The 18,626-nt window shown below is 39.9% G+C and overlaps 2 protein-coding genes across 2 annotated transcripts; both read left to right on the top strand.

Moving 5' to 3' along the window:
• The first annotated feature begins 371 nt into the window (after nucleotides 1-371).
• Nucleotides 372-15,039, top strand: LOC104925331 (ly6/PLAUR domain-containing protein 6). The gene is made up of 5 exons (XM_010738934.3): nucleotides 372-563; nucleotides 5,578-5,745; nucleotides 14,179-14,277; nucleotides 14,386-14,516; nucleotides 14,593-15,039. Exons 2-5 carry the CDS (start codon nucleotides 5,625-5,627, stop codon nucleotides 14,767-14,769), a joined length of 528 nt encoding a protein of 175 aa, XP_010737236.2. The 5' UTR covers nucleotides 372-563; nucleotides 5,578-5,624; the 3' UTR covers nucleotides 14,770-15,039.
• Nucleotides 15,040-15,784: 745 nt separating this feature from the next.
• Nucleotides 15,785-18,177, top strand: LOC113748334 (uncharacterized). Its single transcript, XM_027291783.1, has 4 exons — nucleotides 15,785-15,861; nucleotides 16,274-16,386; nucleotides 16,511-16,678; nucleotides 16,962-18,177. Exons 1-4 carry the CDS (start codon nucleotides 15,850-15,852, stop codon nucleotides 18,148-18,150), a joined length of 1,482 nt encoding a protein of 493 aa, XP_027147584.1. The 5' UTR covers nucleotides 15,785-15,849; the 3' UTR covers nucleotides 18,151-18,177.
• The last annotated feature ends 449 nt before the right edge of the window (nucleotides 18,178-18,626 follow it).

An 18,626-nucleotide genomic window follows, 5' to 3' on the forward strand; every position in this document is an offset into this window, starting at 1 on the left:
AAGCAAATTATTCCTCTGACAGAATGTAAACCAGTATACAGAGAGTAAAGATATTGACAAAAAATGTACAAGTAAAGTACAAAGTTCACCTCTAATGTACCACTTTAAGAGTAAAAGTGCAAAAATGGCATCCAGTAAAGGTGAAGCTACTTTTGCTTACTGAGTAACTCATAATAAGAAACCAGAATCTATGTAATTATTATATTTTGTTTTAATGTGAATCTGTAAAGTATAGTTACTAAAGCTGTCATATGCATGCAGTGGAGTAAAAAAGTACAATATTTGATCAAATGTAGAGGAGTGCAGTAAATTGTAATGTACAAACACCTAAAGATTGTACTTGAGAGTATATTTAGTGACATCCCATTACTGTGTTATGATTATAATGCCACTCAGTGATGGGATCCACACATAATAAAACCATGCTGTTGTTGATGGGAGTTGTAGTGACGTTGGAGCCTCCTCCTCCCGCAGCCTCACCGAGCAGCACAGCGCTGTTTGAGCTCAATCTGCGGACAGTCAGGCTGGAGGTCTGCAGCGGGCTGATCGAGGAAAGAAAGCCGGTAAGTTGCATTATAAAGTACCTGTAGACTACTTATGTAATGATCAAGTTAAAGTCGGTTTGATTGCGCTTTTAAGTGTCGCAGATCGGTTTAATTAATCCGCAACGGAGCTAATTTAAGATTAATTAAGGATATGACATTTGAAACTCAGGTTTAATAATCACCAAAGTGAGAACTCCTCGAATACAGTTCAATAGTGTAACACGTTTCGAGACAACAGATGCTTTCAAAATAAAAGCTACTGTTGTGGAGCAAGTGTTTATTGTGCTCCATAAATAGGCTTTTTAATTATTAAAGCCGTTTTAATTAACGCGCAGCGGCTGAGATTTGAAGCAGTCTTTAATCACATGCATGCTGGGTGGATTTCTGACATAATAAATGTCATTACATTGAAGCCTGCTGTGTCTATACATTTGTCTATAAGCATGTATGGCGTTACATGTTTACACTGCGCATCATGTTGTCCATGAAGACTTTGCGCATTATGTTGTACATGGTGCTGATGGTGGAATGTAACTAAGTACATTTACTTAGATATTGTAACTTACTTTTACAACAACAGCTACTTGTTACTTACTGTTACAGTTTATACACTATGTATAAAATGAATATGTATGACTGATTACTGCCCAACATTAATGATAGCTTTACCTCCATCCGCTACAACATCAAAATACTGTTTACACAAACAGAAATCCAGTAATAGTATATAATGATATAACTCTAAGAGGACACACAGCTGCATAATTAACACGTTAGCACTTAAACTCTGTATCCAGTGTCTAAAATGGGCTACTTGCAGAAATGGAATATAATATTCATGCATTTGTATTAGTGTAAAATTACCTGAAAATATGAATCGGCATGTTTTTGTTACCTCAGGGTGAGCCTGTTATATCTGAGACAGCAGGTCTTCATCTATGGTGGAGTCCAGGTTATGTTGAACTAAGGGACACTGGTCCGTCTTCCATCTCTTCTCCATCTGTATAAAAACTAGATGTCAGGCGTTTTATGAGATGCCAGCTCAGCAAGGACCTCATAAAAGTCATGTAGTGACTCAGTGGACCCAGGTGCAGAGGCTTGGGAAGCAGACTGTGCATTTCTGTCTATGAGGAGGCTGAAGTTAACACGTTTGATTACATTTTTAAGTTATGATGCACTGGATTAGTGTTTCGGTCATCAGTGAAGTGTTAAACAGCTTCAGACACAAGAATTCAGCAACACGGCTATAATTTCTCCTGTCCAGTCATGTATGTCAGGCTCAAAAACATTAGCAGTGTTATGACAGAAGTTAAGCCCCTGCCATATGTGTCTGGTCGATAGAACTGTGCTGCCGGATATCGGCTCAGCTTCAAAGCCCACCCTGGTGGCCTAAATCTTGATACAATATTCTTTTGAGCAATTATCCTTCATCTAAGGAACCAAATAGTCTAAATCTGACATTTTGTCTTATGATCTGTAGCACCCCAGATCTTTGTTGGTAGAGTCAAATTCTCTCCCAAAGCTGCCAATGTTGGTTTACTATACAGTAGGCCTATGTGACACATTCCAGTTTGAGTTAGGGGCCTCAGGGTATTGAAACCGTTTCTGTTTCTTTTTCCGGTCTATCAGTAAACTCTGCTTTTATTGGTTCCACATATTCTCCTACAACAACTGACTTTTGTCAGCCGTGAACTTGAACTATGAAATATAAGCAAACAGAGCTTGACAAGAAATGTTCCGGATGACTTTTCCCAGTAATATTTACAATGTTTCGGGTCATCCTTGTGCGTTTCAGTCATAAATATAATTTCTCTGACAGCACTTGAAGGCAGCATAGCACTGCCTGCAGACAGAAGGTGAGAAGTAATTACAAGTATGTCTGAATATAACTTCAGTCCTCCTCGGAAATAACTTTCTTCTTTCATTGACTTGAATCGTGTTTTTTTTTAAATACATTTGCAGAAAATGTAACCTCTGAACTTCTGTTGCCTGATTTAAAGCGTTGTATAAACTTAACTTATCTCTGGTATGAAGAGGTCACAGGCAGGGTCATGAGTCAAACAGAATGTTAAATGTAAATCTTGAAATCTAATTTTCTGGATAAAAGAAAACACAAAACAAACTGTGACACCTCCGTTCAGATGGCAAAGTCACACACTGCCTGAAAGAACTACTACTTTTGCAACAGTGTCTACAAAATACTGCGTTTGTGTCCTACAGTATATCACTAATAATATCACCATGTCTGAGAAACTGCACAGTTCATCAACTTTTACACTGCAAACTTGATCCCCAGTCGTCAGGGGAGACAGAAAGATTTAAAACCTACACTCCTTCAGATTCTTTCAGCCTTGCGTGGCCTTTTAACCGGGACCCGAAGGAGTTGGTCGGTGCTGATTGAACCCTGAGTGATATAAACCCTCTCCATCCCTCTCCAGTTGTAACAGGAAGCCATTGTACCTAATCCCTCCCAAGTCCTACCTCTCAAACTCCAACTAAATTTTACTTCGGGCAGCTCAAAGTTGGAGAGCGAGTCTTAAGTTTTCTTTCAGCGCGCAGCATATCATTATGAGCTACACTGTAGCACAAGAGCTCTAATGAATGCAAGCCCATGGACTCGAAGACTTCTCTGAATCATTTCAAATAATACTCATGTAATTAGTTGGCAGTTCCAGATTAATTCAGTGTCAAGCAAGGGTTAAAAAATCCAAACACGACCACTAAGCTAATGGTGTAATGTCACAAAGACACAAATTTGGGTTCCAGACCAAAGACATGCAAATATGGAGCAGATGCTCCAAATGTTTTAGTACTAACTTCCAAATGCAGTAAACCTCAACTTACTTTAACTTTCAATGAAAAAATAGTGCTAGATTATGCCTCAGGTGCTGGGTTGAGTGGGATTCAATTAGGGCTGCAAGTGATAAAGCAATTAAATTAATTTATTTCTTCAATAAACTGACTGTTTAGTCTATAAAATGTCAAGGAACCATGCTTAAGTTTCAAATTAAAATAGTGAAATGCCTTGTTTTGCAAATTTTCTAATTTGAGAAGCAAAATTTGGCATTCTTGCTTTAAAAACAAAGCATAGCCAATAAATCTGAATTGACTCAGATTATGAGTCTTCTTTTTCAACGCATCACAGTCTACACAGAGCATTCAAAGTGATTTAGCTCTTAAAACTCAATACATATCTTCACAATACATTTATGTGTTCAATTTGATTTAATTCAAGTTTGACTTTAAACTGAATAATCAGAGCCTTTGATAAAGATTCAGAGTATGCTGTACAGTATAGCACAGTATGGCTATTCTGTCTGCAGTAAAGGCATGGATCAGTGTTATTGGGGCATGCATAATGCAAAGAAAACAAGCATTTACAGCACCACATCCAGCACAATGCCTGAGGACAAAACTGGAGATGGAGTCTTGATCTCACACATATCTACTGATCTCAGTTCAAAGGAGAAACCAGGTCATCTGGTATTTAATTGATTGACATCTCAGTGAATCTAAGAAGAGCATTTGCTTGAGAGTGTTCTGCCTGCACTGTAACTGAATACTAGAAGTCATCGAGGAAAACAAATTCAATTAAAAAGGTAGTTACCAATCAGTATAATAATGTAACGTAGCCTTTGTATGTCTAATACAAGTCTGTCATGAACATAATTGCTGAAACACATACCAAAGCTCAGAGAAACACATTACACATGTTTGTCTTGCATACAAACACTGTCAATTAATCTTTGCAAACATGGGCATTCAGGTCATCATCTCAGTACTGAAAGATTATGTGAATCAAACTAAAAGTGACAAAGACGTCACATTTTTGCAGACAGGAATGCCCCCTCTTCAAGTTGACATAAAAATCATGTGTCACAGAACCATTACACTTTCTTTGAAGTAATAAGCTGTTGAATATTCTTAGTGTGGTTTAAACCTTCAGGCTATTGACTGTAGAGAGACAGTACATGTCAGTCATTGACTTGTCAAATCTGCCTTTGGAGTCTGGAATGAAAACAAATTGTTTCCTGCTGCATAAAGATGGCCACAGTTGCACCTGATTGAGATGTTTCCAAGGATTAGCACAGCAGCTTAGTGGATATTTCTTGAATTCCTCAAAGTCAGTCTCATGATAAGGAATGCCTGCTCTCAAAAGGATTTCTTTATCCTCTTTATCCTTCAGCCTCAGCTATACTTTACATTTAATGCCAATTAGTAAAAACACTACACTAAACCGAGATGGTGAAAATCAATAGTGTGGCATTTCTGTTAGAGATTGCATTATTAACTACTTAGACCTGCATACATGTCTCCACATTTAATGTTCTGATCCTTCTTCTGAAGTTCCTTCTCGAAAACACTGGGCACTTTATTTATGGGGTAGTGAATCTATTTAGGCAAGGAACTGATTTGGAAGTAAAGAAGGCCTGGAGGGAGGCATTTCCTCCTTGACCTGCTGTTACAATCTCCAGTTTGAAGGAGTCAAAGTAAAAGACAATGCACCTGCTGACTGGGCTGTACCAATGAATGACCCAATGCATGTTGGGGGGGGGACACATTTGGCCAGCAAGGATTAATGGCCCAATTCCCCAGAGGTCAAAAGGGGCTTGTAAACTGAAACATAACTAATGTTTGTCAGAATTGGCGATGTTAAGACATTTGTCATTCAAACCCAAGGATGGATGCTCAGCGTTAAAGCCTACAGTAGACAGTTTGTGCTGAGGTTGTGCCTGCAAACAGCAGGAGCAGAACAAACAGCTTGTCACTTATAGAGCATTTCTGTTATTAGACTTTAAACTGTAAAATATGACATTTGCTATCATTCTCCAATCACTGCAACTATGAAATATACCCCTTTTTGATTCAATTTAAAGATATTGCTCAAATTTAAATACAAATTCATCTACTGTATACATCCTGCAATTTGGATCATCAAGCGTTAATTCAATTTTAAGCTACCTTCCTGGGGATTTCTTTGAACTACCCCTGCTGTGCATTTCAGCAGCTTATGATCTCTTCTCTCCTGCAGTGTTCTCCTGCCCAAACAGGAAAGTGCATGAAACTACTTGTGGCCCGATGATGGAGCCCTGGCCAACACTGGCCTGGGTCCTGCTAATGACCAACATAGCTGAATGGGTAAAAACCGTGGAGTCTAGGGACTTCTCCCTGATGGACATCATCCTTCTGCATCCTTCAAGTAGGTGAACATACCGTAAGCATAGCCACAGAGACGGACAATTTCTATGCCGTCCAACACTTGGGCTTAGATTAAAACTTTCAACTATGACCCGATGATGAAATATTTAATCCAATAGCAGTCAAAGTGAATTAACCAAGATTCCCCATTCTTATTCCTTGTAAAACTTACATTTCCTGTAAACTGGTAAAGCGTCTCCATCATGGATAGACTTGGCCATCAATGCATGAACGAAAAAAGAAGAAGAAAAAAAGCCCAATTAAAGCAACAATGAGGGAAAGTCAACTATGTAATGTGCACAAAATGATGATTAAAGAAATTCCTGAATACATTTGTTTAAAATTGCGCCCAACAGGATTTTAAGCCAAAAAAAAGATCTGTGATCTCAGTAACAGGCTTTGTCCTGTGATTGAAAAGTTGCTGACATCGAGACCTGTAGCTGTCCCGGCTGAAACATGGTTATACAGATATGATTCTTGCCAAGGGGAAAGCCAAACAACTCCTTGTTTGATCACTGTCAGAGCAGCTTAGTAAACAGATTTTTCAGTAATTTGTTTTCCAGACAGTAAGAACTTGCCAACATTTGTTACATGGGTCATGAGAATGGTAAATAGTGTTTTGTAAGGCTTTATTTTTTACAACAACCACTGTGACAGCCATAGACATCACATCAGTAGACTTCAGAGCAATTACATTAAGAAAACCAGTGTCCAGAGCAATCACAATGAAACATGGGAAAACTACACACTGTTCAGATTTACAGAGCCAAGTATGATGACAGGAGTGGACAAATAAGTGCACACCGTAAACTTTCACCTCTGTCCACGCCTATTTGCAAACACACAGCAGCTACAACAGTGGACCCTTCATGACAGGCTTGACCCAAGGAGACATTGAAGTGAGCAGGATCCACAAAGTCCTGGGGGAAAAAAAAAAAAAAAAGCCCCACAAACTGAGGCACTGACAGCCACACCTTCTGCCCTGGGTAATAACATGGGGCTGGGGTAAGGCACCAGGCAGTGGGCCTCTGGTAGCAGGTGAAGGTGCAGATGATAACATAGTAAGTAGCTGACCTCCTGTTTCCTGCTCGGGAAACAAGGGTTGATAACCATGTGGACAATGGAAAGATGACAGACCTGTGGCAGAGCAAGATCCTGGATGAAGATGGAAACCTGAGGAGAGACTAACCTAAGTACAAAGAAGGCTGCAGAACTCTCCAGAAGCAGGAGGTGAACTGGAGGTCTTAGTCTGACATACAATACCTGGGAAGACCGGGTTGGCGGACCAAATGTTGTGAGTGAGCAACTTGGGCAGAGGAATAAAAAAGCACCTGAAAGCGGAGATGTTCTGGGACAAAGAGCCAGATAGCAAAGATAGCAGAACACCCACTGGGGGGAAATGCTGACCACTTTACCTGACATTTGATGTCCCAGGTGATCATGTCAGTGATCAAGAAGTTCTCCAGTGGATTCCTCAGCCTCAAACTGATCGGCAGAGCCTGGGCTATGGAGATATGGTTCAGAGAGGGAAAAAAAAAGCCATGACAAGTTTCGGGAAAGACCTGACTTACGTTCACATGTGGCATCAACCTCCACCTCAAATAACGGATTAAGAGTTAGAATGGGTGCAGAAGTGAAGTGATGTTTAAGCTCCAGCAATTCCTTACCTGCATGAACAGACCACTGAAGACAAGTTTAAAAATAGTTCAAGGCACCGCAAACTGGATGGAAATAGAGAATGCTACCTGTTGCAGGAATTAACCCTGGAAATGACAGTGGACAAACAAACCTACCTGACAAGCATGGAGGGTTTTACATTAATCGAGTTACAGAAAGGCATTACAAGAAATGCCTGTTCTGTCTGAGCAGATCACTGAAATGGCAAGTTTAAAAGGATAAGACAGTTCAAGGGGAAGCACTTAAACTGTAGTGATGAGTGAAATGCCTGTAGAAGTTAGAAAAAAAGCCAACGATCTTAGCAACTGTGGATGGATCAGTACTTAGCTTTTGTAGTCTTGACTAAACTAGCAACCTAGGGAGCAATAGAAATGTGTCCACAAAACACAGACAAGCGTGCTACATTTGAAGGACAAGGACAGACCACTGAAAAGACATGTTTAAAAAGAAAGTTCAAGGCACAGCAAACTCTGGATGGAATGCTCCCTGTTGCAGGAATTAACCCTGGAAATGACAGTGGACCAAACTTACCTGACAAGCATGAAGGTTTTACATTAATGTAAACTAAACTATGTAGTTTATGTCAAGCCAAATATGCACTTGACTCAAAATGAGGAAAGAAAAGTTGAATGTCTGAAGAATTGTTATTCCTTTGGATGCTTAAAGATCAGGTCACATGAAAAGACTGTAAAAGAAAACTGGACTGGCAAATAGGTCAATGCAAACATCCCACACTGCTGCACATGGTGAGTTTAAAAACAGAAATATTGTTCCTACAGAACCAAAAGAAAAATCAATAGTGCACTAGTTTCAGAAGATAAACAGGGGCTGGTAAGGAATGTATGCTAGCAATTGTTCCAGTTGTAAAAAGGTGACAGTGAAAGTCTCTTACTACCTCTCGACTAGAGGTTGGCAATCTGGATAGGTGGATGTGTCGTTTTGCCTAATGTATTTACCCAAGCTAAAAGTCCTGTTTAAGAAAATTTACTTACCCAATCTGATCTGAAAAATGGCCTCATCTAAATGAAATCGAGTCAAGACAATACTAGGATGGGTGGTCAATGGGCTGCTTCCTAAAAAGGAACATGGAGGGAAAAAAAAAAAAGTCATGTGAAGACAAGAAATTCATGGACCTGGCAGCAAGTTCAACCGTTTTCAAAAAATTGACCTACCTTGAGACAAAAATGTGATCTTACCCAACAACTATGAGGTGACAGCTCAGCATATATTGAACCTTGCCATGAAATTCAAGAAGGATTCTGCTTATGCAGCACAATACAGAATCTTTATGCATGACAAAAGGCAAAACAATTGCCTCAAGAACAGTGCCAAAGGAATGATAGCATGTGTGGTAAATCACACATCACGGTGTGCATCATAAACAAGAGAAAACATTGTTGTGTTTGACTGTTAATTATACAGAGGCACTTCAAGGTCCAGATTTGGCTCACCAACTTCCAGGCATCCTGCTTAGGTTCGGTCACAAATTGCAATAAAGGCAGACGTCGAAGTGGCCACAAGGGGATGTTATTGAGCAGTCGGAAGTGTACCAGATGAGACTGGGCCAAACTGATGAGAGAGATACCACCTCTTGAAAAAGTACTAGGCATCCAATGGGACACTTACCTTCATGGTGGCCATCCAAAGCAGAACTCCCACGAGATGAGCAATCCTCTCCACAGTAAGCTCCATCTATGACCTGTTAGGCTGTGCTCCCGAAAGATGGGATGAAATCAGCCCAGAGGAAATATCAGCTCTGACAAAGACAGTTACAGAGCAGATTTGAAGTGGGGGGAAAAACAACAACCATGAAGCCTCAAGGTTTTGGAGCTGTAAAGACTGCTGCGCTACGTCACTTCTGTGAATGAATCAGGATATGGGACTGTAAGCCACCTCAGGCTTACAAACTACAAAGTAGATGTTCACGTTACCTTTGTTCTGGGGAAATCCAGAGTAACTCCACTGAAACAAATCACCATTCAGAGGCTTGAGCTCACAGCTGCAACACTTGCCATTAAAGTGGATAGGATGTTACAAAGGAAACTACAGATTAAACTGGAGAACTCTACCTTCTGGACAGACAGTTCATCAGTACTGAAATGCATTCACAACAATTGTCAGAAGACAATTGTTAGGACCCACTGCAAGATAGACCACAAAGCTTGTGAAGGATCTGGGAGAAAGCAGAAAAGTCAGTCATTCGCCATGAACAGCAACATTACTTTGATTCAGAACTACTTCTTCTGAGAAAAGACAAACCAGTTAACATGGACAGTGCCATAAGCAAACTGGATCCGATGGTTGAAGAAGGAGGCAACTTAAGGATTGGAGTACAGTTAAGTAGAGCAGCCATGCCAGTGAACCTAAAGAACCCAATTATCTTTCCCAAAGACTTCCATGTGTCTAAATTGATCCTGTGTAATATCCATCAGCTGGTTGAACACCGAGGACACAATCATGCTCTCCAGATTTTACCTTTGATCAAGTTTTTATGTTGGAGGGGACCCTTACTGACCAGCCAGACAGACTGTGGTGCCAATTTTGTGGGCACTCAAAATGAATTAGAGACTGCTTTGATTCAGCTAGATAAGCCAATGACCAATCGTGTATGAATCGTGATTCATCAAGATCATTAACTCGGATCCTCTAACTGACTCAGGATTCATGAGTGATGCTGACTGAGTTATGAGAATATAACTGTATTTATCAGTTGAATATAATGCCAGCTAAATAAAACATTGTGAACTACTTCACTGTTTATAGCCTCATAATTAGAGAATTTTTAATAAGATGAAAATGCAGAGTTTTATTTCCTGCATCAAACAAACTACCCTCCTCGTAGAATAGCTCTCAAATTTATTTAGCCTATTTGTAGTGCCAAAGTGCCCAAGTAAAGACTCTTGGAGGTGATGAGATTGGATTGCTGACACCTGAAGGTATTGTTCCTGAAATCATTAATGTGACAAAATGGAGCATACTGGCTCTTACTTTGTTGTGTATATACCATCATCTGGACTATGGTCTGTCTCGAGAACAGATGAACTCCCATGGTCAACTTTAGGCCTAGTGGACGAACATACACCCTCTGAAGCAAAGCCGTCACAGAGGAGCACCTCCCTCTTAGATAACGGTGTATGATCTACCTAGCATGGTTTGGAATGGGACGGACAAGCACTTAAGGCTAACCAAGAGGCAAATGATACAGGCATGTACTGCGTGAGTGGGCATCATGTGCGGTTGTTCATTGGTGTGTGAGCTCCTCTTTCCGTATATCGACCATATAGGAACTTCGTGCCTCAGCCAGGATAGATCCCGACGTGGCATCACATCAATTTGGTAAATACCAGCGTTCCATTTGAGCTCAGTCACTATAATAGCATCATAATAAACTTACTTGTATTGCAGCAAGTGCTGCTCCATTCATCTAAAAATTATACCTTCAGTTGTCAGCAATCCAATCACATTCCAAAGAGAAACCCTCTCTTAACAAGCAAATCTCACCTGTTGGACTACACGGTCTGGGTGTAGGGGCTGCAGCCTCCAGATGACATCAGGGTTGGGAATGTGATGCTGAGAAATACAGGAACGCCCCTCAGGGCTGCAGCAGTCCCAGTGCACAAGGTACTGGACACCATTTCACCCTGGACCAGGCGTCGAAGTGGAAGGGCTGCAGGCAAGTTACGTGAAAGACCGAATGCAGCCAAATTCAGATGGAGTCCATAGACAACTGCATTAATCCTATGACTTGCTGGGGACATCAGGCAATGTGGTGACAATAATTATTCCTGCACAGTCTTACAGAAACTGCATACTGAACTGTTGGCAAACAAGCTTGCTCACACAAGTCTACACAAGGCGCTTTTCTCAGTTAAGCACACGATTGTTCCTTCATTTGACCCAACAGATGTCCTTTTGCAGAAACCTCTCTCTAGATCTGTAATAAGTTTAAAGAGAAACATGGACGCTCCAACTCTGATAGCTTCATTAAACTTTGATGAAATATTATAATTGATCTTTATACCACACAGGACTTAATTTAAATGTTTACTTTCTGTCAGGCCCAGAACAAAGCGGCAGACTCAGTCGCGGAATAGGCAGGTTTCGAAGAGGCTTTATTAGTTCCGAGCTGCAGAACACAGTCTACAAAATTTACAACAAAAATGGCTACTCTAAGCAGCACTCTAACTCTAACTAAATCCTCTGCTACACTCTCTTGGGAAAAACGAAAACACTGAACTAGAAAGAAAAACGCTTCACCAAAATGGGAAGGAAAGATCTAATAAAGTTTATCAAACAAAAACACTCTCTCAAAATGAGGAGGAAACAGAACTATCTATATCTTATGGCCTAATCACCTAAACTGGCTGGAAACAAAAATCAATCCCGGAGGATGAAAAAACTTTATCAAAAGGAAAGAAACCATCAAACAGAAAACGATCCCGAAGGATGAAAACAGGCTACAAAAAAACTCTTTCTAATCTTGAACTAAGGGCTATGAAAACTTACAAAACAAGGACACGTGGAACAGGCTTTGGAGGCAATGGAAGGGCTTGGGTGCGACGAAACGAGAACGAAGACACTTCGGCACAGTACAAGGGGAAACACAGACTATATATACACATGAGGGAAATGGGGAACAGGTGGAAACAATCAGGGCGGGGAAGACAATCAGACTGGTGACACATGAGGAAGGGCAAGTGACCTGAAACGAGAGGAGAGTTAACTTTCAAAATAAAACAGGAAATGACAAGACATAACAAAAACCCATCTTGACATCACCACGGTGTGACACTTTCAGGATTCATCCAGTTTTATGCACATTTGGAATTTTATTGCTCGTGCTTACAGATGAGTTTATGTTCAGACCAATGTTAACAGAACTTATTTTAATATATGTACTGTTGTCTGTGCACCATCAGTACCACTATGTGGTTATTGTACGTGATATTAGTTATACATATTGTGGTACTTGCTTTAAAACTTGAGCAACACTTACATAGTCCTTCTCAGGAGTCGCTGCAGTCATCAGGGCAGCTGATGAAGACAAACAGCGAACATCTACAACTGTCAACACTGAAGCACACCTTCTATATACACATCCTACCAGTCACATGACCAATTAGATTCTACCAATTGGTAGGGTTTTTCTTAAATTTGTATACAGTGGTCCCTCATTTATCGCGGGGGATACGTTCTAAAAATAACCCGCAATAAACGAAATCCGCGAAGTAAGTTTTACAATTATTATACATGTTTTAAGGCCGTAAAACCCCTAACCACACACTTTTAAACACCTTTTTACACGCATTTTGTACAGTACTCCCTTAGTTAATCAGGACGCAGAACACAATGCGCATTCATACTGTACAGTACGCTGTAAAAAAAAAAAAAAAAAAAAAAAAAGGCAAAATTACACACAAAAATCCGCGAAACAGCGAGTCCGCGAAAAGTGAACCGCGTTATAGCGAGGGACGACTATATATAAATAGATATTTACATAAAGCATCCAATAGCAATATATATATATATATATAATTATCCACATACCTGACTAAGACAAATAAAATATATATTTATATTACAACCAAAAAAAGTACATAATTAAACATATTACACTTAAATCAGCATCAGGTGTCACTGCAGTCATCAGGGCAGCTGATGAAGCCAAACAACAGCAATCATCTACAACTCTCAGCACAATCACTCAACACTGAAGCACACCTTCCTGCCTGTCTTATATACAGATCCTACCAGTCACATGACCAATTAGATTCTACCAATTGGTAGGGTTTCTCTCAAATGTATATATATGAATAAATAAACATTCACGTAAAATATCCAATAGAAATATATACAAGTATTCACATAGCTGATTAAGATGAATGAAATATATATTTATATTACAACCAAAAACATTTACATAATTAAACATATTTACATGACCACCCAAACCTCCCTCTTCACATTTCGCACTCCCTGCCTGCTACCTGAACCAGTCTTAAAAACCTGTTGGGGGGAAAGCACGTGGACACCTCCATGTCCTCAATGAGAGCTACAGGCCTGATACAAGTGGTTCAATGAGTCTGACTGAAAAAATAGACATACATTTGATTATCAGCATTTTATTTCCTTTGTTAAAGCAAATCATATTGTGGCATGTCACAAAAATGCTTGAACTGGGATGCTGACAGTAGACTGTTATATACCGACACCTAGTGGTAAATACTGGTACACGCCAGAGTAGAAATTCCTCTGCACTGGAAATGTATTTATTTATTTTTAATGTAAGGCAGTATGTCAGAATCAGCACAAATGTTTTCTGCATTTGCCGCTGTAATGTGACTTTTCTGCAGATCTAAATGTTTCGTTCTTATACTTTTATTTTGTCTGTATCAGCTACTTTGTGTCATGTCCATTTGTCTGTATGTGTCCATTTGTTTTGCAACCACTGAAATAAAAGTCTGTTCACAGTCGCTTCATTTGAAATCTTTTTTTTTTCTCTCGTCTTGCCCCTCTGCTCAAATTAAACACCTTAAATGATGTGTGTATTGATTACTAAACAAACACCTGTTTGCACTGGGGTCAAGGTGCGCACATCTTTCTTTTTGTGTATATGTGCAGATACGGATAAATGAATTGCTTCAAGAAATGACTTCTGAGTGATGACCGTTGCAGTAGGTGATAAAATGACCAACAATGAGACACCATAAACTCAGAGTACTGAAGTCTGTCTGTCTGTCTGCCTGTCCTCCAACAGCTACGCCTCATCCTGGTGGCTTCAAGTGCTTCACATGTGAAGACGCTGCAGATAACTATGAGTGTAACCGCTGGGCACCGGATGTTTACTGTCCAAAAGGTATATCAGCTTTCTCTTTGCTTCAATGTGAGCATTTTTGGGACATCAACACCATTTCTCTGTGTAGTAATATTAAAATAATCCAGAAGTTAATGTCATGTCTTCCAGATGCCAGATACTGTTACACACTCCACATGATGGATAGCCATGGAGACAGTGTGTCTGTGACCAAGCGATGTGTGACCCTGGAGGACTGTCGTTTCACTGGCTGTGCTGAAGTCACTGATAACGGCTATCGGGTGCGTGGAGCCTCTGGATTAAACTGCATCAACGTCCTAACCTGACACTCATCATTATTTCAATCTCATCCATCAGGTGTGCTCGTCCTGCTGTGAGGGGAACATCTGTAACATGTTGGTGCCGAGAAACGAGAGCAGCGCCGTTTTCTCCTCCACTTCACCTCTGGTCAGCTCGAGCAGAAGGCTTGGTCCTGCAACGCTGTGCTACATCATCATCACCACCATCATGATCTTCACAGCTGAACATGTTTGAGAGTGAAACTCCACAAATACATCAAAACCAGCTTGATAAAGGACGCTTGAAAGAACTTTAAAATTTAAAAAGTGAAGCTGGTACGTGTGGGACTTGTGTTTATTGGATACTGCTCAGATTGATTAGATTAGCTTCATACGGATGTTTCAGAAACTGTCCAGAGAGTTGAGTCACAAGTTGTCACTGCTGCACCAGAGTCCATTTGAATTAGGTCTACTTCTTTATGTCAGACAGTATTTCCATTGTTTTAGTAATTTATTTATACTAAGTGTCAGTATTAATGTGAAACTGCTATTGCCATGATCATTTATTGTCAGTGTCATTTTTGTAGATTTTGCCAATGTTATATTGCTTATGAAATCAAATAAATATGCACAAAATGTAATTTTATGAGTCCTTAATTCCAACAGCTGACAGACTCTTTAACTTCATGACTTTTATGATGTATTTCTTATTTATGAGTAATATCTTTTCAACCTTGTGTACATGAGCTGGTGTAAACAAGTGAATTTCTCTGTCATGGGATCATTAAAGTTTATCTTATCTCATCTTATGATGAGACTGATGTTATATTTACAGAACTGCACTCAGCTCTTTGGGGCCAGAGGAGTGGCCAGAGTGACCCTCTGCATGTGACTAATATTTTGACCACATAGAGATAAAAAAAAAAAAAAACTGCAAACAAATTACAAAGAGCAGCCCCTAATATTGATATTATTATTGAGTCTGAGCACAATTTTTAATGCAACAATTTAATGTATTATTTCACTTCAATGTGTGTTTTTACAATTTCTAACTTTTTAGAATGCCTGCTTTCTGCGTTTGTTTTTGAAGGTGTCATATCAAGTTTATTCAGCACATTAAAAGGTTTTTACAACATAATAGTGATAATTTGTAGTATTCTGTGTGTGTGTGTGTGTGTGTGTGTGTGTGTAGAATATAGAACATTGAACATTCTGGAGTTCCATGGCTTCCACATAGAATTCAGTGACCAGAAGATACTAGGTTAACTCACAAGACAGACAGTGAACACATCTACACGGATATTCACCACAGACACTTCTGGAGAGAGAAGACAAGATGGAAAACCAGGTAAGAAGATCACACACACACACACACACAGAGGCACACACAAGTTGAACCTGTTTTTTATGAAATACTCTTAATTAGATGAATACAAATGTCTGTCAGCTATGATGTTCTTGAAAATGAGAAAATGAGTGATTCTTTATGAAGATTTATGTTGGATCTGTCAATCAAAATTTGACACATTTCAACCATAAGCTCTTAAAATGCTTCAAGTGCCAGATTTCTGTCTGGTCTCTCTGAATGCACATAGCTTGCAGATTCAATTAAGAGGTGGTTTGTGATTTCTTCACAACAAGAAATACTAAAACTCTTAACAGTACACACATACAGAGATTCTTTTGCAATCCCAATGACTGGTGCTTTGTTGATCTTTCCTACTTGCTGAGATGATTTACCTGATTGTTTTTCTTCATAGGATTCATCAGAAGAATCTAGAGAACTGACTTACAGAAAGCTGGATGTTCCCATCATTACATCAGAGGCCCTCGAACCAATAGTTAATGTATTTCTAAGTGCTATCACAGATGAGTAAGTCACAGATTGAAAGTTATCAAGCAAATCAGTGGCAGAAATCCTGACTCTATATGTATATTTATATACACACACTGGTTAAAGGTCTGTTTTTATTAATCATCTTCATCTTTTCTTACAGTCAGTGGGTGCTTTTGGCAGATGACCACATTGATTTTGAAACATTTACTCTGCTATATGATATGTGCCATGAGGTCACAAATGTCATCACTACCTGGATCTTGGATGTCGTGGAACCTCAGATTAAAAACTGGATATCTACCGCTACTGCCCAAGACCATAACATGAGGTAAGTCAAAACCTTCCTATTCCTTCCTTCCTTCATAATATTAACCTAAACCTTCTTCTCAAACATCCATGCTGTATGTAACATTTTGTGCTTTGGAAATATTAGAGTTCATAATAAAGTTACTGATCAGTACTGCTTTGTAAAACATTTTCTGGTGTAAATCATCTGTTACCAGCGTTACATGTGACAGTGATTTGTATAAAAGGGTGAGACAAGGGGTACATGTTTGAATCCCACTGCTTAGAGCAGATCAGACTAACGTGTGATTCTTTCTCTTTTTAAGGCATCACGATTATTACAGTCTGACAGAGGATAATGTCAAAGCCAGCATTGGAAATTCTTTTGATCGCTGTTTCGGCGCGGTAACAGGAATCCCACAGGAGAGATCCAACGAGTCAGTAATACTACTGGAGATGATTGCAGCAGAGGTGAAGAAGAGGGTGAACGAGTCATTTGCTGGACTCATCAGTTCAGCTGGACAGTCAGCATCTTGCCCACAGATAGAGTCTACTGAGTCAAATGAATCTCATGATTCTGATACTACTCAAATGGTTTACCAGGCAGGCAGTATATTGAAGTTCTTGTTGAAAAAGGATACTGAGTCATCAAAAGATCAAGAAAATCCCTGTGCAGTTACCAGTGAGGATTGCTGTCCAAGCAAGGTAGCAAATATTGAACACTCAAGCCCACATGACTTGGACCCAAAGGAACCAGGCCCAGAGGACACTAAAATGTGTCCTGTACCAAAGATGCAAAGTTCAGGTCATCAGGTTCTTTGTCCTGCCAAAGGTACAGAGAAAGGAAGTATGGAGGATGAGAAATATATGGAAGATGTGAGTCTGGAAGAATTCAGACCCACATCCCCAAAGTCTACTGGAAGCTTCCAACAGGTTTCCTTGGCATCCAGTGATACAGCTTCTGAAGGAGGTGGTACCAGCCCAACACAAGAGCAGAGGTTGAAAAAGTCAGGAAAAAACTGGAGCTTTGGACACAAACTGAGGACATTTTTCAACAGAAATACGAATAAAGTCACCCCAGCCTGTGACCTTAACACATCAGAGTCTCACTCTTGGGCAGAGGATGCTACAATAATGTGCCCTGTACCAAACATGCAAAGATCAGATAGTGAAGAGACTGTTACTAACTCTTCAAGTGAGCAGCTGAACAATTCTTCCCCAAAAAACAGGAGCTTTGGACACAAATTGAGGACATTTTTCAACAGTAAAACAAACAAAGTTACTCCAGGAAGTGACCTTAACACATCTGAGGGTCAAGGAAGTCTCTGCAGAGTTTCCAGGAATTCTTTATGTGCAGATGAAATCACAGAAGTTGAAGAGTCTTGCTCAGAAGACCCACTTACTCCACTATGTGATAATGGATCAATGCAATCCAGCAAGCAGCCTGCCATCATGAGGATTTTGTCTTCCACGGGCAAGATTCTGATGAAGCCATTCACTTGCTGCTGGTGCTGAGTGATGAGGTACATGGTGATGAGAAAAAATAAAAGATTTCAAATGAAGCGACTGTGAACGGACTTTTATTTCAGTGGTTGCAAAATAAATGGACACATACAGACATGGAAGTATGCCATGTAAGTATGCCCCCACCCCCCCAAGTCCCCATCATTTTATATTCATCTTGATAATAACAAGATGAATACAGACTCTTAGAAAGGATGTGTCAAAGAGGATATCCAGACTAGATTGAGGTTTACAAGCTTTAGCTCGATTTTGTCAAACAAGTATGGTTCTTTTAAACTTGTTGGGTTTTAAATGGTTCACAAATTTAAAGCAGCATTGCATATTCAGTGCAGCTAATATTACTTGCAGAGGGTTCTCTCCAGGTGCTCCAGCTTTCCCTTGTGCAGATTTATAGGTCTTTAAAATCTGCAGAAAAGAGTCTGGGCAGTAGGTGGCTCATTGGGCCTCGCAGGAAGGTGGTTGAAGGT

Source organism: Larimichthys crocea, chromosome XIX (genome assembly GCF_000972845.2).
Source record: "Larimichthys crocea isolate SSNF chromosome XIX, L_crocea_2.0, whole genome shotgun sequence".
NCBI classification, from domain to species: domain Eukaryota; kingdom Metazoa; phylum Chordata; class Actinopteri; family Sciaenidae; genus Larimichthys; species Larimichthys crocea.